The sequence below is a fragment of the Salvia hispanica genome, chromosome 2 (assembly GCF_023119035.1).
Source record: "Salvia hispanica cultivar TCC Black 2014 chromosome 2, UniMelb_Shisp_WGS_1.0, whole genome shotgun sequence".
Lineage (NCBI taxonomy): Eukaryota > Viridiplantae > Streptophyta > Magnoliopsida > Lamiales > Lamiaceae > Salvia > Salvia hispanica.
Window position 1 is genome coordinate 20898753 of NC_062966.1, and position 22290 is coordinate 20921042.

General features: G+C 34.2%; 2 protein-coding genes and 1 long non-coding RNA gene across 4 annotated transcripts; 1 reads left to right on the forward strand and 2 right to left on the reverse strand.

Annotated features, from left to right (window-relative positions):
- Nucleotides 1-264: 264 nt before the first annotated feature.
- On the reverse strand, nt 265-3378 carry LOC125207162 (cytochrome P450 734A1-like). The gene is made up of 5 exons (XM_048106388.1): nt 3003-3378; nt 1953-2176; nt 1622-1872; nt 900-1293; nt 265-825 (listed from the first exon to the last, which is right to left on the reverse strand). Exons 1-5 carry the CDS (start codon nt 3283-3285, stop codon nt 394-396), a joined length of 1584 nt encoding a protein of 527 aa, XP_047962345.1. The 5' UTR covers nt 3286-3378; the 3' UTR covers nt 265-393.
- A 12925-nt stretch (nt 3379-16303) lies between these two features.
- LOC125204772 lies at nt 16304-18482 on the reverse strand. Its single transcript, XM_048103501.1, has 3 exons — nt 18375-18482; nt 17309-17821; nt 16304-17026 (listed from the first exon to the last, which is right to left on the reverse strand). Exons 1-3 carry the CDS (start codon nt 18439-18441, stop codon nt 16491-16493), a joined length of 1116 nt encoding a protein of 371 aa, XP_047959458.1. The 5' UTR covers nt 18442-18482; the 3' UTR covers nt 16304-16490.
- A 1948-nt stretch (nt 18483-20430) lies between these two features.
- On the forward strand, nt 20431-21402 carry LOC125203468. 2 transcript variants are annotated; one of them, XR_007173378.1, is made up of 4 exons: nt 20431-20753; nt 20844-20875; nt 20967-21074; nt 21218-21402. It is a non-coding gene; the product is annotated as an uncharacterized LOC125203468 (long non-coding RNA). The 2 variants fall into 2 exon arrangements; XR_007173379.1 differs by having other exon boundaries at nt 20967-21032.
- The last annotated feature ends 888 nt before the right edge of the window (nt 21403-22290 follow it).

Genomic DNA, 22290 nt, shown 5'->3' on the forward strand with positions numbered 1-22290 from the left:
ATGAAGCATGCGAGACAGGTTTACGGATTGAGACCAAGTGATTTGAATCTTTATTTCACCAATAACATAACATGTGGAATACTTTACTCTAAATAAACAATGTACGTATTCTAGTATCGATCGATATAGCATTAAAAAAAGTCATCATTTTACATAAGCAATTAGTTTTCAAGAAACATATATACCGTGGCATGTTCGTTCTCTCTAAATGTTAACGTAGTATTAAATTTTACTAAAACATTGACATGAGATTACCAATACAAGTATACAACAAATCAAAGGAGGAGCAAATCAAATTATTTTCGGGTTTGAAAATTAGAAGGTTAACAAAATTTATAGTTTTTTATTTGACGAATATCATATTACTACTAAATATAATTCAATCCAATTAACCTATTTCGATAACTTTGTAAACACAATAGGTGCACCATGTTGTGGATGGAGTAGCGTCACCACCGAAGGGGTGTGCTGATACATGGGCCCCAGCTTAAGAGAGAAACGCTGAAGAATCATTGCAATAGCTAACTTGGCCTCTAGAATGGCCAGGTTTTGGCCAATGCAACGCCGACCACCCGACCCGAAAGGGAGGTAAGCCAACGGGTGCCCCCCGGCTTGGCTCATACCTTGAGCAAATCTCCTTGGGTTAAAATCTTGTACATCGTCACCCCATAGCGTCGAATCGTGATGAACGGCTATGGTTGGGATAAGAATCTCAGTATCCTTTGGAATGTGGATTCCGCTCAAGTAAACATCTTCTTTAGCCCGTCTGATCATTGCAACAACAGGTGGGTATAATCTCACTGACTCATTTATGATCATTCCCAACTGCATACAAATTATACCAATATAGTTAGTGATTAAAGAAAAATTAAAGTAATTATGAGGTTATTATGCCATACCAATTTGAGGTTTGCAAGATCATCTTTAGTAGGAGGGGCATCACACACCCTGAAAATCTCGTCACGTGCCTCATCCTGCCAATTGCTGTGCATGGCCAAGAGCACCGCCGTCCACGTCAGCATGGCCGACGTGGTGTGCGTGCCAGCGAAGAATATCGTTTTGCACTCCTCTACGACGTCATCGTCGGTAACGGCGGTTGGGTCATTCCGGCGAGGTGATTTGCCGGCGGCGTTCATCATCACCTCCAATAAATCGGTTGGCTGCCGTTCATTTGACCCCTCGTCGTTGCTCCGATCATCGCTTCTTCTTCGGCGATCGATGAGTTTCAGCAAATAATTCCTAATTTCTTTTGATATTCGCCGAGAAACTCTACTTGCTGATGTTGGCAAGAACCTTAAATGTTGATTAATGGGAAAGATTAAAATTATTTAAAATCAATATAAAAATTAAACAAATAATTTATCATACCAGTTGTTTTGCTTAATATTTTGTACATCAGAAATTGTGTAACTGATACTTAGGTTATGTGTGAGCTCAATTAAATTACTAATTAAATTCACTTTCTGATGATTTCTGGTCAAAATTCAACAATTCCATATTCTAGACAATTATTGGCATATTATGTTTGTAATGTAAGTAGAATCATGTAGGCATTTAATTTTAAATATGTCAAGAATATAGTAGTATGACATGTAACATCAATTGCAATAAAAATACATACCTATAACCAGGGATGAAAGCATTTTGATAAGCTTCAGTGGCATGGGCTGTTTGGTGTGCTTGGAGTTTAGAAATTACTAATCCTTCTTCATAGTTCCTCCCAAACGTTATTTTGGTAATTACGTCTTCCAACAAATTTTGGAACCAAACTGATACTTCAATCTCAATTTCCAAACTTCCAATTTTGTTCATGTTTTCAGACAATTTCACCAATGCTTCCTCCATGGTTTTAGCCATTATTGGGGCAATTAGCTACAAATAATTAAGTACAAAAAAGGGGTTATTTAATGGTAATGCAATAGAAAATAGGGAGTAGTAATTAGAATAAACACCTTGAGATTTTCCATGCGAAAAAAGGGCTGCATAATCCTTCTGTGATGAGCCCATTTGTCTCCTTTGAGATTCAACAAACCATCACCTTCAATTCTTTTAACTTGCAATGGTGGATCATATTTCTCAAAATATTGTGATTTTGAGAAAAATATTTCTTTAATTATGGAAGGATCAGATATTGTGAGACGAGGAGTGGGTCCGAACCATATCAGAAACATTTTACCTGAAAAAATATGTGATTAATTATGAAGAAAGCCGAAAATTAAATAAGGGTTTTGACAAATATAATTCAGCAATTAATATATTTGTTGATTAATTTTGTGTCACTACTACGTAACGTTAAGTGAATTGGCCAGAAAAAGTCGCATCGCGTTGACATTAATTATTGATGATATTACATCATGCAGATAAGAATGATTTTATTTCTAACCGAAAAATACTAATTAAGTCGGCTACCATTAATGGATAATACAGACAGAATCATTGAATAAAAATTGTAACCATTACACAATTTTATCACAAGTTTATATATAACAAAGATTTATAGTATAAATCTAGTAAAAGAGATTTCTTGAGAAATGTAACAATCCAAGAAATCAGAATCAAATATACTATGTACTATAATGAATATTGTGTTTCGGTTTAGGAATGTGTTATTTATAGGTGGGGCGTGCGAATATATAGAAAGCAAAGCTACTAAAATTGAAATTATACAATTTATAATCAAATTTTAAAAAAAATTAACCTACTTAAACGAGCAAGAGTCCAAACAAGACAAAAGACTACGCCTCATACACCAAAAGATAGCAAAAAGTCAACTAAACATAATGAAGCCTAACTAAAAGACCAACTCATAAATAATACAAATCTCGCAAAAAAAACACACAAACCAGTAAAACAAACTAAAAAAAATCACTTATTATGAAAGACAAAAGGTCAACTAGATATAACTAGGGCTAAACAAATGACCAGCAACACCAGACTTGCGGAAAAACACACAACCAGCAGAACGAACAATCAAACAAAAGAAAAAAAGAATGAATACATACCATATATCTTCTTCCAAAGATGAATGAAAGAGAGAGCTCTAGGGAAAATGTCATGAGAGAGAGGCATGGATTCAGAAGAAGCCTTCAAACTTAAGATGGAAATCTCTCTCAAATTGCCCAAGAAATACTCGTATCTTGGGCTATTAATCCCTTGTTGCATGAAATGATTCTCAATTCTTGTGGGTATCCACCAAAAATCATGAACCACAACTTTCATCAAGAAAATCAGAAAAAATGATGAAACTATAAAGTACAAAAAGGAATAGAAGAAACCATCTTCCATGCTTGAAACTTTATTTCTTCTTCTTCTTTTTGATGTCTTTTTTTAGGTGGGGACGGGGATGATATACACTTCTTTTGTGGTTGGGTGAAATTGTGTTTGTTTTATAGAATGGGGAGGGGAGAAGTCAATATTAGAGATGTTATAAATTTGGTCATGATTTAGGGGATGCATTTATTTAATAATAAAGTAATTGACATATAGTTGAAAAGTTGAGAAAATTGAAAGGCGGGAATAAAGACAATTGTGTTCTAACTTACATGCAATTGGTGACGTCGTATTTAAAGATGGAATTCTTTTTATAGATATTGAGGTTAATTTCTAATAAATACATAGAAAAAGATTATTTATTTTGCAAAATAATAACTTGAGGTTAATTTCTAATAAATACATAAAAAACATCATTTATTTTGCAAAAAAAAAAAAAACTTATTTATTCGGCCACCAAAAAATTGGCATGCCGATTGCATTACCATTAAAAAAAGTATGTATATATAGACTCTCTACGAGCACGTTTAAAACCGCTACATAACTAATAAACATTTTGTATTACTACTAATTGACAATTAATATACTAAACATTAAGAATGTTTCTTATTAGATATATACTCCATTTAATAATGACAGATAACATAAATCCTATATATATATATAATTTTTTTATTGCATTTAAAAAGGCTTAAAACCAAAAATGACGTGCAAAGATCCAACGTACTAACAAACACAACAAAGTAACAATTACAAAAGAAGGCCTACAAAACCAAAAAAAAAAAAATCAAACACGACAACAACCAAGCAACAACACTCCAATGACGCAGCTAAAAAAAGAAGAGAGAGAAAACTCTATCCACAAGCTTCACCAAGAAACATACAGTACTTGCTACTCCACTTTTAAACCTCCATTCCAACCTCTGATATTTCTCAAATCTTCCAATGATGAAGTGAGTGAGATCGCAAACCTTGGGCACCATCTTCTAATCCACGAGTGAAGGCGCAGACTTAACATTTTTTTCTCATAAATTTTGAATTTAATTAAAATTAAATTACAAACTAATTTTATAATTAGTTATATTATCTATAATAATAATAAAAATAAATGATATGGGAAATTTATAACAAATTCTCATACTATAATTTAAAAGTTATTGTATATATTCAATAAAAGAACTTTTTTTTTTAAATTTGAATATTTTTCTAAATTGTTGTCGACTTTAGTACTTCCTCCGTCCATGAAAAATTGTCTCATTTTGCCATTGGAATATCCAAAAAAAATAACACTTCTGAAAATGAAAAGTTTATCTCTTATACTTTATCAACTTTTTCTCTTCTCTCTCATACTTACTTATTTTGTCTACACATCTCTCTTTCTTTACATATTTTTTCTCATTCTCATTTACTTTATCTTTTTCACTAAAACCCGTGTATCCACAAATGACACTATTTTTTGTGGCCGGAGGGAGCACGTGATTTATTTTAAATTAATTGATATTTATAAATTAATTTTCAATGTAAAATATCAAAAAAAATTCATTATATATATAATATATTAATAGGGATATGATCAATTGCTAACTATTTGCTAATTACTAATTATTAATATCAATACGAAGGGATTTTATAGATATACAAATACTTTCGTGCTTATTAACGGTTAGCGATTTAAAATAATTAGCTATCTAATAGGACTTTTAATTAATACTATATGTTTGTTTATCACTATACTTTTTATAAGTATTTAGAGCATCCACAATGGCGGCTAGCGCACCGGCTAGCCGATTCGCGTCGCTAGCCGGTCGGCTAGTCGAACCATTGGAATCGGCCAGCGCCTTTTCGGCGAGAAAATAGGCGAGCGCACGCCGATTTGCGAGCGCTGGCCGCCATTGCAGGCTCGCGATCGGCCAGCGCTATTTTTTGTTTTTTGTTTTTTGAAATTTTTTGAAACACTATATATACGCGATTTTAGTTTCATTTTCCTTTGCACCACTTGTTTTAACGAATTTTCTCTCTCTCTACATTTCTGTACAAGAGCAACATCGAGCGATGAGTAACGCGGGTGGTAGCAGTGGTGGTAGTGGTGGGGATGCTGAGGAGTACGAACGGCGGATGAACGAGGCTATGGAGGCCTACATGAACTGCGAGATAGAGCGGTACATGCAAAAGGTCGAACAACATGCGGTACCTCGCCCTCGACCCGTTGACCACCACCGAACAGTGATTGATCGGGATCACGTAGCTGCACATCAGCAGCTATATGACGACTACTTCGCACCGGACCCGCGGTTTAACACAAACATGTTTCGGCGGCGATTTAGAATGCGCAAGGAGTTGTTTATGCGTATCGTTGACGCTTTGGAGCGTCGATATCTGTATTTCCGCTTCAGGCACGATGCGGCTGGCAGACCCGGCCACACCCCTATTCAAAAGTGCATGGCGGCAATCAGGCAGTTGGCCTACGGAGGCGCGGCAGACATGTGGGATGAGTACCTCCACATCGGTGAGACGACTGCTCTGGAATGTCTGAAGTTTTTCTGTCAGGGCGTGATTCAAATTTTCGGTGAGCAGTGACCTTGGAAGCCCTACCCCCCAAGATTGCTGCCGATCTCGATGCGCAGATGCACGGGGAGCAAGCATGGGTTTCCCACAGGAATGTTAGGCAAAGCATAGATTGTATACATTGGGAGTGGAAGAACTGTCCAACCGCCTGGAAGGGGACCTACACGACCGGCTACAAGGGAAAGAATCCCATGATGATCCTCGAGGTCGTAGTTGATTACCGGCTGTGGATCCGGCATGCGTATTTATTCCGTAAATGTAGTTGTTTTTGAATTATTTATATTGCGGCTAGCCTATTTGATTAAAATGATGATGTGACAGGTAGATTTTTAGTGTTAATGATGTGGCAGGGAGAGAGAGTAGCTGACCTATGGCTGACCTATTGCTATTGTGGATGCTCTTATGGTTAGGAGCTAGGATCGTGGACCTAATATCACCGCACCGATCACACGCACACATTTATTAGTATTTTATTGTTTTTAAAAAAATTAAATGAAAGACTTTATGACATCTCAATTTTATCATTTGAATTCTGAACTACGTTTGTTTCTTTACATATTTTACAATTAATGTGGAGTAAGCTACTAGCTTTGTAGCATTTATTTTCTAGTGATGGCATAGCTTAACAGTGTATTATATATCGTACTATGGATTTATAATTTTCTCGTGTGACTTATGGTGCTAATAGTTTATTTGATTTGACTATGTTTATAACTAGTGGGAATTAACATTCTAACGTCTTTTTCGACAAATATATCCTCTGCATTTCTCTCATCTAATTTCAATCTGTGATTAACTTCTACTAGTTTCTTAAAGAACAGGATCGATCACAATCAAACACCTTTTATGTACTTATATAAAATGCTCAAACCAAGTAAGAGGGGAAAACAAGTTCAACATACAAAATTTTGATAATAATATTCTCTAAACTCACTAATAAATTTTGGTGATAATATTCTCTAAACTCACTAATAAATTTTGATAATAATACTCTTCATCTAATAAAAAAAGTGCACGCATTGTTATTTTAATTTTTAAATATCACACAAATTTGTGCGCCTTATTCCCCCCCCCCCCCCCCTATTTTGGACACAATTTATTTTATCTTTTGTCCCCACTTTCTTCATTTATTCAAATTTTACTCCCGATGGGCAATTTTATTCCTCACAGAAAAAACTACTTATTTAATAAAAAAAAAATTAGTTGGTGTTAATTATATCTGTGGGGCAAAAATGTGATGTGACAATATTGGGAAAGATGATCTCAATTCCCAAATCCACCGTTTTTGCATTAAAAAGGTTTGTTCTATAAAATTAAATTATTAGAACAGTCACCTTGCCGAAATCAATCTGAATAAAATTAATGACAGCTTATTTGGATTTTGTATGACTATAGGTATTAGTAGTATATTGCATTTTATTAATGTATTCATAGTAAATATTTATAGATACGTGATGGTAGTCCCTTCAGCCTTTAATATAGTATAATAAGATTGTAATGAAGCGTCGTATTTAGAAATGAGATCGTTCACGCCACTCATTAGATCATGTGAAGAGGCACATAATATCATACCACTATTTAACAAAAAGTAGTTTTCATGATTACGTAATCACTAATCTGAAAATAATTTATTTAATCGTTGTATTGTAAACGTAGTTCGTGTTAAGTGTACCTAAGGATATACAACGTGAAATTTGTGGGAAATTAAATACAGAGATTGAGTTAAAATTTATAATTCGGTAAATTTAGAGAGTTTGAGTTCAAATTTATACACGAAATAAATATTTTGTGGAATTTATCAAGCCGGTAGTATCGATATAATCAATGCAACAGTACTTATATCTTCAATATAAATTCCCTCAAAAACTGTATGCCATTTGGGATGAATATATCTTCAATGGAAATTCCTTCAAAAAATGTGTGGCATTTGGGATTAATATATCTTTCATTAATTAGAAATTCCATCAAAAAATGGACGGCATTTGGGATTAGTATATCTTTCGTTAATTAGAAATTCCATCAAAAAATGGACGGCATTTGGGATTACCGACCCACTAATTAATCCTACATTCATTCCATTTTTAATGTGACCAATTTTAATTTTTGACGAAAATATATAACTCAATTACTAAGAAGCTTTTTCTATACAAGAGATAGATGGTAAATTATTATCGATCCTTTTTAAAAAGGTTAATCTTTGTTAATGGTTCATCAAGGTCCAAGGGTAGGCATAATTTCCCATCATCAACATTTAACTGAATTATTTGGCCATGATGAACGACGATTTAACGTGGGAAGAACTGATCAAGATTGTTAATTGCGATGTATTCACTTAATAACTTTAATTTAATGTTTAAACCCCCCTAAAAATCACTTTAAAACAAACCTTAAAAAGAAACAATTATAATAAAGGAGTCCACATCGATTTGGGGAGTTTTATCTGAGAGAGAATGATTTCTTTGCGGGTCAAAATTGTTAAGATGAATAAATTAATTAGACAAAATCAAATATCAACAAAATTACAAATATACCACTATATACAGATTTGTCCGTCTGGCAAATTGTATTCATAAAACTAAAATATTTGAGACTGAAATTAATCTCAAGCTAGGCGAATCAAAGAGTAGACTAATTTTCTTTTGGATGAAGAAAAGCTCGAGTCAAAGTCGACTTGTTTCAAATATTCCAAATGCTTCATGAGACAACATGAAAAAAAATGATATCCGCTGCTTTTTCTCGAATTTGCAAAACGGGAAGGCATGTTATCGGATCCTTGGGCAAACACATCACACATGTAGATTTTCATCGTATTGTTAGAGTAATGATGAACGAAAAACTATAAGAGGTCCACTAAAAACGTTGAGTACTAGCATCAAAGTGCTTGATAATAAGATTACTTAATTTTTTATTTATGAGTAATCAGTAAATAGCAAAATTATTGAATAAAAGAAAGTGCTCGGTAAATTGGTACCCTTTTTGCATGAAAGAAGACTATAGATCGAGGACAACGACATGTGTATATAACATCATGATTCGACACCAATATTTATATTTGGTGCACACCTCTTATAGCGGTTGCGGGTTCGTAAATAAACCGAACCACATAAATTTGATGCACGCGTATAAACCAAGGGGGGCCTTCACCTTTATAGCTGTAATGTGATTGAGGATCTGAGGTTGTCCCACTTTCTCTCAATATTTTCGAAATACTACCAAAACATATATAGGGACCATTATTTTTCACTTTCATTAAATTTTTCTTATCTTATTTTCAAACTTTTCTTGTGAAAATTCTCCTTTCTGTCTGTCTAGTTGCATGAATCTTCCAGAATTCGTGTTACTATATTTATTTCTCAACATTTTTGTTTATAGAAACACAATATTAATGCCCACATAATTAGCAAACAGTTCCAAATTGAGCAAAAATAATAATATATCTAGTATTTTCTTTATTTTCTTCTAATAGGGTTTTGGGCTGAAATTGGGGACTAGGTTTCATTTCTATGAAACTTATACAAAAAAACATTTAGGACCTTAAAAATTAGCTAGTTTATATAGAAATTAAACTCTAGATTGGTCAATTACTAGTTAAGATTAATACGAGAAAATACAAAAAATTGGAGAATCTAATTCAACTTACTCAACTATTAATACGAGAGAATACAAGAGTTAGGAAAATCTGATTGAACTAATTTTGACAATATGCTAGTAATGGGATCTTGTGTGTCCGTGAGAATCACTCAAATAATTGCGAATTAGCTAATAACTAATACCGATTTTCTCATTTTATTCAGTTTTCATCCGATCACACATAAATCTGTCATGCATGTCGTGATCGAGACAATGCCAATCGACTTACCTAACATATGATGAACTCATATATAAATCAAGATGATAGGTGTGACATATGGATAGTTAATTGTTACATGATGATGCACATATAGTCTCTTATACCATATTACATTGTTGAGTGATCTCCCCATTTTAGTATAATTTCTGGCCCAATCACTAGTTAGACATTGCAATATATTAACACTCATAAACAAATGTTTATCTTCTAATAGAGCCTTTTCAATTTATGGGTGTTCATCATGTGATTTCTAGATGAAGAGACTATGTATACGCATCTCTTTATTGTCGCTTTTGCCAGCCATCTTGATTGTTTCCTTTTCAATATCTTTATTTTTTATATGTGGAAAATATTTAGTCCTATATTTGAGGAAATGTGGTGGAATTGCAGTAGTGGTCGATTCTAAAAGTGCAACAAATCAAGATATAACAATTAAGATACAAATTATACTGAACCTTTAGAACAATAATAAAAAAGGGCATAAAAATAAAAACCCATAGAACTCATCATTATCAATATTCCAAAGAAAAAAGAAGAAATTATATATTACTACTCCTATTTATAGAAACTAGTTCAACCTACGCGCTTTGTGCAAACAACGATCTTTAATATTGTATACTATAGTATATCGATTTTTTAGTAAGTTTATCTATTAATTTAAACTTAAATATTCTCTATGTGATCGCTTTTATGGATTTGATTGTTTTAATAAATTCCTTTACTTTCAGAAAGAATTCTTAATAAATAAATTCATTTTATTTCTGCTCTTTAACTTTATTTTAAATCACACTTCATCAACATATCAATTTTATGGATTTGATTGTTTTAATAAATTCCTTTACTTTCAGAAAGAATTCTTAATAAATAAATTCATTTTATTTCTGCTCTTTAACTTTATTTTAAATCACACTTCATCAACATATCAATATTAAAAACAATGGTTGTTATCTATTTAGAATATTTCAATAATGAATTATAAATCACTTTACTAATAGATTTCAGAATACAAAGTTAAGATTTCCTCACGTACAATACATTAAATACTTTATCAATTAAAGTCGCAACACTCTATACCTTCTCTAAAAAATTTACAGCATCAAAGAAAAGACACTCTTAAAGAAAAATAAAACACAATATTCCTTTTTATTAGCCAAAGGCCTATATCCTAATTTTAGAAAGTACCATGTGAAAGAGGAAAAACTATTTTTCCATCATTCAAAGCTTCGTTAGAAGCAGAAGCCCTCTCTCTAGAATAACCGACGCCGATTCATCTTGCAGTCTCAACCGGTGTCGACGTCCTTTTTGAGAGTATCTTTCTCCACCTCTCTTCTTTTCAAAAGGCAACTGTGTGGATGATACTCTTCTGAATGATGCCAAATAATTCCTTATGTGAACAAACTACCTGTAAAAATGAAGAATAATTGTACAATTAAATTGTTAGTATATGTTAGAAAAAGGAAAAGATATTAACTTGGAGGACAAGAAACACATTAGCTTGGTGCCTAAGAAATATATTAGCTTGGTGCCCAAAAATACTTGGAGCACAAGTTCCACCATATTTACTTGTTTGTAATCCCTATTTAAAGGGTGCTTTATACAATGAAATTGTTATCTTATTCTACACAATTGTTTCTTCCCCTCTTCCTTTCCACAATGTTTTCTGCACCATTTAACATGGTATCAGAGCGGGCCTAAGTCAATGATGGATTTATTTCTTTATCCCTTCTCTTGCCTACCCACGTGATGGAAGTCTGATGTGCTATTATGGCCCACACGTGAGGGGGCGTGTTAAAACTCCCTATATCTTGTCCCACATCGACTTGGTCACGATCCTAGCTCACCTATATAAGTGTCGACAACTCTCCCCCTTATGACTCATTTCTGGTGGATTTTCTGTGTTCTCTGGTTTGGGTGTTGATGGTATCATCATGGCAAGACTTTTGCTCATGATTTCGGCAATTTGCCGAGCAATTTCATCCGACTGAGATGGGGTTTTTTCTTCTGACATGGTTTGTTTTGAATGGTTTTCTGCAGATTTGGCTTAAGGTCGAGAAAGGTTAGGGACAGTGATGAAATTTTTCTGAGTCCTGCTCTATGCTCATTGAATCAAAAGCCCCAAAACACTTCTGTCCCGAAGCCATTGCCACCTCAGCCTATCTCTTGAACAGATTACCCACAAGTATCCTCAAACACCAAACACCACTCCAAGCCCTATCCTCCTTCACCAAAATTCCACCACCTTTAACTCTTGAACCGCGAGTCTTTGGGTGCTCCGTTTTTGTTCATACCCCAAAACATGAACGAACCAAACTTTCTCCTTGTGCAATTAAGTGTGTCTTCGTGGGATATGAGATAAACCAAAAAGGGGTATAGGTGCTTTGATCCTAAAACCAATCGAATGTTTGTTACGATGAATTGCAATTTCCTTGAAACCGAATACTTTTATACCCACCTTAGCAGTTCGGGGAAGAATAGTAGTAAGGATCCGCTAAGTTGGATATCAGCGCCGATGCCAACGCCAAGTAATCCCGAAATGGGCCTAATAGAGGCGGCAGTAAGCGATTCCGCTGAGCAAGTCTCTGAAGTAGGACAGTCCGTTCCTGAAGGTGACACTCAACCAACTACTTCCCCGTTGAGGCTATCCATGTAAGTAATGATAACCCTGTTCCTCCAATTTCCTTTACTACTGATGGTGTAAGTGTGGAGGAAGAAGAAGGCCCTGTTGTGGAAAACACAGATGGAGACACTAGTGAAGAAGTCGAAGGGATTGACCCCGACACAGGGGGGTACATTCTTCCACATCGGGAGAACAGGGGAGTTCCACCAAAAAGATATACACATGAGAGGATTAACAGGAAGGCTCGCTACTCTGTTGCTTGCCTAGTTACGAGCCATCTGTCAGAAATGGCTCAAGCATTTGAGAAGGCACTGTATGAGGAGGAAGGGATCCCACAGTCATGGGAAGAGGCTATGCGGCATAAGCACTGGAGAGAGACAATGCAAAAAGAAATAGACGCACTGATCCGGAACAGCACTTGGGAAACGTGCATCTTAACTAATGGGAAGCAACCTGTAGGATGCCGATGGGTCTTCACTATCAAGAGGAGACCAGACGGCTCAGTTGAGAGGTACAAAGCACGGCTAGTCGCGAAGGGATATACTCAGACATATGGGGTAGATTATTCAGAAACTTTCTCCCCAGTGGCCAAGATGAACACAATTCGAGTCTTATTGTCTGTGGCGGCAAATAAAGATTGGCCACTGCATCAATTCGATGTGACGAATGCCTTTCTTCATGGTGAACTAAAAAAAGAAGAAGAGGTGTATATGGAGGCCCCTCCAGGATTCGCAGCAGACTTCAAGATAGGAGAAGGATGTAGGCTGAGGAAAACTTTATATGGGTTGAAGCAGTCCCCAAGAGCGGTTTGGGAAATTCGCCGGGGCAATGATTAATTATGGATATAAACAGAGCAACTCCGATCATACTCTCTTTTTGAAGAAGAAAGGAGATAAAATCACTTGCTTAATCATATATGTCGATGACATGATTATCACAGGTGACGACTTGGAAGAGATTGAGAGCTTGAAGAGGAATCTGTTTCGGGAGTTTGAGATAAAGGACTTAGGGGATCTCAAATATTTTCTTGGGATCGAGGTGTTAAGATCACAGAAAGGGATTTTTTTGAGATAGAGAAAATACATCCTGGACATCCTTGCAGAAACGGGTCTCCTAGAGTGTAAACCGGCAGATACGCCTATAGCGGTTAATCATGGATTGCAGATTAATGATAAAACCGAGTTGACCGATCGAAGTCGATATCAGCTACTAGTTGGAAAGCTTATCTACTTATCGCATACTAGGCCAGACATTGCCTATGCCGTAGGGGTCGTGAGTCAGTTCATGCATAAACCACAGATGGACCATATGGAAGCAGCGCTCAGGATTTGCCGATATCTGAAAGGGACAACAGGACATGGAGTGTTGTTCTCTAAGAGTGATAATCTTGACATTCATGGGTACATCGATGCTGATTGGGCGGGGAATCCTAATGATAGAAGGTCAACCGCCGGGTACTTTACCTTTGTTGGAGGTAACTTGGTGACTTGGAGAAGTAAAAAGCAGAAAGTAATCGCCCTCTCGAGTGCTGAGGCAGAGTTTCGTGGAATCAAAAGTGGACTGACTGAGATAATGTGGCTAAGAAGACTGATGAAGGAACTCAGCTTAGCTCCTAGCAGAAAGTGTCGACTATACTGTGACAACAAGGCCGCACTAAGCATCTCAAAGAATCTAGTTCAACATGATCGAACCAAACATGTTGAAGTGGATAGACACTTTATCAAGGAAAATATTGAAGGAGGCATTGTAGAGCTACCATTTGTTCGCTCAGAAGATCAGCTTGCTGACATTTTGACAAAGGCAGTCAACAAGAGGGTTTTTGAAGATGCTCTTTGCAAATTGAGTATTGGAGACCTCACTACTCAATTTGAAGGGGAGTGTTAGAAAAAGGAAAAGATATTAACTTGGAGGACAAGAAACACATTAGCTTGGTGCCTAAGAAATATATTAGCTTGGTGCCCAAGAATACTTGGAGCACAAGTTCAACCATATTTACTTGTTTGTAATCCCTATTTAAAGAGTGCTTTATACAATGAAATTATTATCCTATTCTACATAATTGTTTCTTCCCCTCTTCCTTTCCACAATGTTTTCTGCACCATTTAATAGTATAGATTGTTAGTATACGATATAATATCATTCTTAAGAAGCAAAACTAAATAAAAAATAATAATCAAACTAAAAACATAAAATAACATGAAAGAAAACTAACATGTTAAGCTAATGAATTCATCTGCAATAAATGACAAATAAAAGAACAGTAGATGAACAATAAACAGAAAGATGGTTTAGACTTTAGAGAGAAGAAAATTAAGCCAACCTTTCAACAATAAACAGATAAATAGTTCAAAGAGAAGAAAGTTGAGTGAATCTTTTATGCCGATGAATTCAGCTGCAACATATACCAAAAAAAGAAATCATCAGATCAACAATAAACATACAGATAACCTAATATTCATATAGAGCACTGCATGAAAAATTATACATTCGACGCTTCACAATAGTACATAAAGAAAAGGAAGAAACAAAAATCATAAAAACTATATAAATCCCAAAGTTAATAGGATAGTTAAATTTAATAATATAATAAGTATATTAGAAAAATCTTTTTATATTATCAATGGCATTGATATAATTATTTCCAAAACTTTTTTTTTTGAATTTTAAATTTACAAACAAAATAGGATACGTTTCTATTACGTGAAATGATCTAGCGGAAAAGGAGTAGTTTTAGACAAAATATATCTAATTCTTCAAAAAAAAAATTAAGTATTTCAAATATAAATATTTATACTAATTACATCGATAATCGATCTACTCTCTGATGTTCTAAATAATTAATTAAATTTAATACCATATTCATGGATTAATTATAGGGAAACAAAATAAATTAGTTAAATTCTATCCCTATAATTATGGAATTCAAATTTGTGTTAAATTATGATTATTTAAAAATGATTACACGATTCTTTAAAAATGATTACAATTGAATTATAAATTATTTACCTAAATACCCCCAAAATTCTCTTTATTCTCTTTATAAATTATAAATAGATAGGTTTTGGCAGGAAACTATTTTTAGAAATATTCTATTTAATGTATGTATGTATATATAATTAAGTTATTTCAGATTCATATTAAATAATTATTTTGTCACTGTAGCCTATAAATCTAAAAAGAAATAACATAAATTGTATAACCTCCAAACAAATGAAAAGATGCACAAAAATTAGTGAGCGAGCTGTATAATAGCAATATAAAAGTAACATTAAAAGAATTAACACTACAAATTAATATAGACAAAAAATACTTTATCTAATTTTTAACATGTGTATGATTTTTTAGTTTGTAGTTTTTAGTTTTTAGTTTTTTTCAATCGTCTGCCACCGCCAACATCGTCTTCATTTGAAGGTTTTATAGTTACTTTCCAAGAAAATATGACCCCAATCAAAGATCAACAATTTCATTGATAATTGATAGTAGTAGTATTTTTTTTACATTTTTTGAGAATGTAATATATTCTTTTAACTGTTTAACTGTACATGGTGTTGGCAAAATTATGTACATTGATATTTTCATTATTTGTAAACTAGCTAGGAGACTATAATAGTAGTAGTAAGTAAAATTTGAAAATAGTACTCCCCCGTTTTTAAAAAATAGCAACTATTTCCATTTTGGATCGTTTTTTAAAAATAAAAACTTTAGAATCTTTCTATTTTAGGACATGGACCCCACAATCCACTAACTCTATTTTCATTACTTTACCAATTCTTCTATCTTAATTACTTTACTAATTGTGCATTAAAACGCGTGTCATTTCAAATGTTTCTATTTTTTTAATACGGAGGGAGTAATAAATATATATTAACTCTTTGTTATTTGGGCCTTCATAAGGACTAGCCTCAGAGAGTGATTTCGGCTGATAGTTGGGCCTTGTTCAGGTTCTTCACTATTTAAAAGAATATGAAGTAAGCCCACGTAATATCTCAAAACTAATATGATTAAAGTTAATCACGAACCACTAAACATTGATGATTAAAAAAACATGAACTTATACAAAGCTTGTACAGCTTGTAGTTTACACGTCAAAAACAACTTGAATCCTCTCAAAAAAACAAATTTCTCAAATAATTTTGCAACAAAATATATAATTAAATTAATCATCGCCCTAACGGTGTTGCAGGTGCTCTAAGCCCGACCCGGATTGCGCACACTAACCAACCTCAAATCATCAACAACCGGTCCACACAATGCACCCGAATTATCACTCTTCATGTGATAATATGCACTCAAAAACCTAACCCTAGTTCGGGACGAAACGGCCTTAAACCTAAGCTTAGCGCGCTTGAACCCTCCGGTCCCCTTTGATTGATAAGGAACTTGCATGATATCTCTCCCCGCGGCTGCCTCCACCATCATCGACCCCTCGCACGAGTTCTTCGCGTCGCCTATTGAGAAAACGAGGTCGTAGGTTTTTCCAGGCGTAGTTCTGACTAGTTGAGCGATGGCACTCTCCCTTCCGGCCACAAGCTCCACCGCCCGTTTGCCTTCAGGCACACGGAAGTGGTCAGAGTCGATGTACTTGACGGCCTTGAGGGACTCAATCATCCAACAGGGAAGAGGAGAGTTCGCGTCCTTCAAGGTCGGAGGGATTAGTACCCCCCAACTACTGTTGGGGAATATGTACGGACCCTCCTCGAAGTTTCCATTTCTCAACAAGTTGCCTAAAGTCAGAACACAAAACTATATCAGTTCGCAAATACATTAATATCAGTTGACACAGTTTCTGTATCATTTCGCTGTATATGTTCCGAATATTAAGTTATGAACTAATATTCATAAATCAACCAACTGATATATTAAGTTATGATCTTCCGTTCTCATTTTGAAAAAGTTCTCACTGGAATCATGAATATATTTTAACAGTAAATATTAGTAATAACTATAATGTGATGCAAAATACGAGATTGAAACAATTTAAAATAGAAAATGTAAGGAAAACTAACCTTTTTGTCTAATGGGTTTGGGCAAGGCCTTGAGTGCGACGGAGTCAATAAGTGGGCCACAAGCCGGGTCTTTGTCCAAACCCGGATTGTGGATCAAGATCTCCATGTCATTAGAGTTGGCCCGGAATCCCCAAGAATAGGAATCCCAACCGTCACAACTGTAGACGGTTTGGATGGGCCAAATTCCCCAGTCTTTGGGTTGACTATTTTGTGAAATTGAGACCATCAATGTCTGCTCTTGTGCACAAGTCCTAGATGCACTAAATGAGATGGCGTAGAACATTCCTTTGGCCACCTTCACCTTCGTCTTGATGGTGGCCGCATTGCCCAGCCGCACGGCTGAGGCTCCCTCCGGCACCACCAGCACCATGTCGCCTTGCTTTTGCGTCGATTTTATGTATTCCACGTAGCCTGTTGTTTCCCAATGTGGGATGGAATGCGGGTCCGTCACTTTCGTACCTTTCATTTGCGACGGTTTTGGGCCGTACTCGAAGTTTCCATTTGGTATTTGACCTGAAATAAAGATCGACAAATTGATTGAAGGAGAAAATTTTATCAATTAGACTATAGTGGATTATTGTGTTATTAAAGTGTTCATTCATATTCTAATGTTTTGAATCATTCAACTTTTGATTTATAAACTTGATCTGTAATGTCACGTTCCCACCGTGGTCACATGCCATGTCCATCAATTAGATATAATATTATATTTATTGTCTAGATGATAATGAAGATGTACTGACATAGATTTATGTTAGCGCGTAAAAATTACTCCATGTCAATAATTTATTTTTTTAACTATCCACCACAACTACTAGTCATTAGTGCAGTAAATATGAAATTCAAATCATCAATTGTGTCTTTAACACTTATACATTAGTAATAAGATGATTTGCACTCCAACATTAACTCAACCACAACTTAGTGGAATGGATCTGGACTTTGAAAAAAAAATAAACTGTAGAATTGATCCTTAACGTATATATGACTATGAGGAAGTTAGTACGTAAAGGAATGCATTTTTAATTTGTGGGGAAAAAAATTAGTGCGAAATTGGAAATGTTACCGTCACGAGTTCTCGATAATGCGATTTGGAAAGTTGCTGAGAGTAGCAGTAGCACTACTATCTTCATTTTAATCCTCTCTATTTTCTTCTGTATTTGAAGAGAGAGGGAATATGATGGGTGTTTTTGTGAATGAATATTTCGAAGGTTATTTATAGTCGTGTTTAAAGTCCAGGGGCATTTTCGTCTTTACGGTATTGCTGGCTATCATATGTGGAGTATTTTTATTACTTAGCTTGAACTTTGGATGGGGAAGATAATTACAATTCACCAAAATATTTTTAATAGGGAAAATAAAATATTTACCGTAGAATGAAGCAACCTTACATTGAAGTTAGGACCATTTTTGGTCATTTACGAATTAAGTTTAAAAAGTTTTTCTTTCTCGTCACAACAAAAGAAAGTTTTCCTGATTCAGTTTATATATACATAAGACAAATAAGTTGAAAGAATAACACCAGCATAGCAGTGATAAAATGCAAACTTATATATCGTACAAACTCAAAACTCCTCAACACTGCTTCAAAACAGTTTCAATTAGGGCTGGGGAAAAATACCGAAAAAATGATATATCGCTCGTATCGTATTGAAAAATATTGAAAAATTATCGAATTTTCGATATATCGTAATTTTCGATACGATACGGTATCGTATCGTAAATTTTCGATACGATAACGATATGAATTTCCTTATATCGCGATATATCGTTTTATATTGAATATACGATATATATCGATATTTTTGATATATCGTTTTATATCGAATATACGATATATATTGTATATATCGAAACATATTGAAATTCAATACATATTGAAGTTTAAAATTATAAATATATATAAATCCATTTAATTCATTCGTATATTTAGAAAATATATATATGACACCCTAATAAGAACACTATTTATTTTATTGTGTTGAAGTTTTATTAATTTTTGTGTTATTTTTCAGTTTTAAAATTATATTTTTCGATATACAGGTATTCGATACGACAATGATATTTCGATATATCGTAAGATCTTACGATATATCGAAATATCGATGCGATAACGATATTGATATTATCCATATCGAAAGTTCGATATATCGAAAATTTCGATAAAATATGAAATTCTTTCATATCGATATTTTCGATACAAAACACGATACAACGTTTTCGATACGATATATCGTATCGACCCACCCCTAGTTTCAATACAATATCAACACAATGTAAAATTTCAATATTTTAATGTCAACACAGTATCAACACAATCAACACAGCATCAATCATTGACTGCCGTTGAAATTCTATTGACATTTTCCTATTGATGTTTTTATATGATTTGTTGACATTTTTTAATAGCCAAGATCTTAATTTTGAGTTTGTATAATATTTAGAGCATATATATATATATATATATATATAGGGATGTATTCAGGTCAGAACGCTAAGTATAAGTAAAACTCAAAACACTTGCAGTCCATTGGATCATATGATCTAATGGTTAGATTAATGCCACGTGTCATCTAATAATGTAGAATTTTAGACTAATAATGTAGCTCGGATAATAATGTAGCATTTTAGTTTAATAATGTAGCATTTTAGTTTAGAAATGTACAGTTTTAGTCTTACAATGTACATTTCTAGTCTAATAATGTAGATTTTTAGTATCATAATGTAACAAATCACAGCCATCCAATCTAATGATCCAAGGGCTGTGATTTGTGCTGTGTTTTACGCTAAGATGCTGTAAGGACCCTAACACACCCCTATATATATATATATATATATATATATATATATATATATATATATATATATATATATAGGGTTTTCATCTACCAAAAGAATTCCCTAAGTATAGAAATACAGACCATATATGGACCGTTAGATCTAGAGATTAGTGGTCACGATCTGGAGTGCATCATCAGTTCTTGTGGGTCATATTAACACGGTTTTATGTCATGCGAGGGGTAAATTAGGAATCGAAAAGTAAGGAATCGTCGTTCCGTTTTATAAGAGCGGATTAAATGGGAGTCAATTTCACTCTATTTCACCAAAGATTCATCCCCTTTCCATCAAATCCACAAAATCGGCCAATCCAAATCAATTTCACTCTATTTCACCAAAGATTCATCCCCTCTCCACCAAATCCACAAAAACCCTATTGTAAAACGACGATTCTGCAATCCAAATCAATTTCATTCTATTTCACCAAAGATTCATCCCCTCTCCATCTAATCCACAAAAACCCTACTGTAAAACGACGATTCTGCAAACTGACCAAATCTGACCTAACGCCTACTTGATGATTCTAAAATCGACGAGGTAAACCAATCGCCTTCTTCAACAATGGTCAACACACAAGCTTCTGGTACGGCAACGCATGACGGAGAAGGTTAGTAAGATTTTTTACACTGATGGGCTGAAAACTAACCAAATCTAACCCAATTTTCACTTCAATTGGTTGGATATAACGTTAGTGTAGAAAGGTGCCGCCAAAACAAAAAGTGCAGAAAGGTATGTCTACTAAATTTTCTGGGTTTTGAATGAATGTAGTTTTGATTCGTTTTGGGAACTCTGGTATTTATTTGTATTTTTTTTTCATAAGAAAAAGGTCAAAGTTCCACACAAAAAACGACTGAACTGAGGAATGATATCCATGACACAAAACAAGGTTAAAGTCATGTACCTCTGCTTTTGAAGAACTCATGAATTGGTATGGGATATGCTTTCATAATAGGAGATATGTGGGTAACATGATATGGATAAAACTCATATTTTTATGCTTTGTTTGTGCGATTGTTGTACGCTAATTTATTGATGTTTCAAATACAACACCACATAAACAAATCGGTGCAGAAGGGGAAGAAGGAAAAGGAACGGCTGCAGATGTTGCCATTTCTGGAATAAAGAGGCGGCATCCAAACATTATGCAAGGGAGAGCAAGAAAACAAAGATTAACGTAGAAAAGATGATAGCAAACTACGGATCTTAATCAATAGTTATGTCATACCAAAAACTACTGAATCTTTTTGTTCATTTCTTTATAGATTACCACTATTTTAATTAAACTAGGTTTAAACCATGTAACTCTCATTTTGTGGACCATATTTTACATATGTCAGTTGGATGGTATTGTTACTATATATTATTTCATATGTATTTATTTTTGGCGTCTATATGTAGCAGTAATCCAGCTGATGCTGCATTGTACCAATTATATAAAAAAACAGAACAATCAAGACTCTTTGTCTGTACAATTATTCTGCTGGTATTGACAAATTTAGATTAACCGCGCGATGATATGACCCAAAATACAACAACAATGACCCAAACAACACCTATTCCTTTCCCCATCTAATTTTCAGTCATATGATTGAAAATTGCACTTAAAATGACCTAAAATTGGACTTTTGAATAAAATATTAGTCGTTTGAGTAAAACTGCACTTACAATGACCTTGTAATGTTTTCCTCTTGTTTCCTACAGACGAAATACTGTGGGATGATAATTACTCAATACATTGGGTCATAATAAATGGATATATGGGTCATAGCATCGTATGGTTAATTTGTGTCATAATAAACCAACATTCGAGTAATGATATAAAACTACTAAGTTCCCGAATGTCTTATACAGTTCTAATCGAAATATTCATATCAAACAAACTGAAGTAAAATACACAATTATTCTTATGTGTTTGATATATCAAATAAACCAAAAATTAATTTGAACGCAGAATACACAGACAACATAGTACACCCGACGGACTCATATCCACCCATCAATTCAATCAAGGGCTTAAAAGTTAGAGATGGTCCACTATTAGCATTGGCACAAATCCGTAATAAATTTTTGGTGAACTGGATCAAGTTGACGATTTAATCTCATGAATTTCTGGTGTTGTACCAAAACCATGGGGTGGTTGTGTT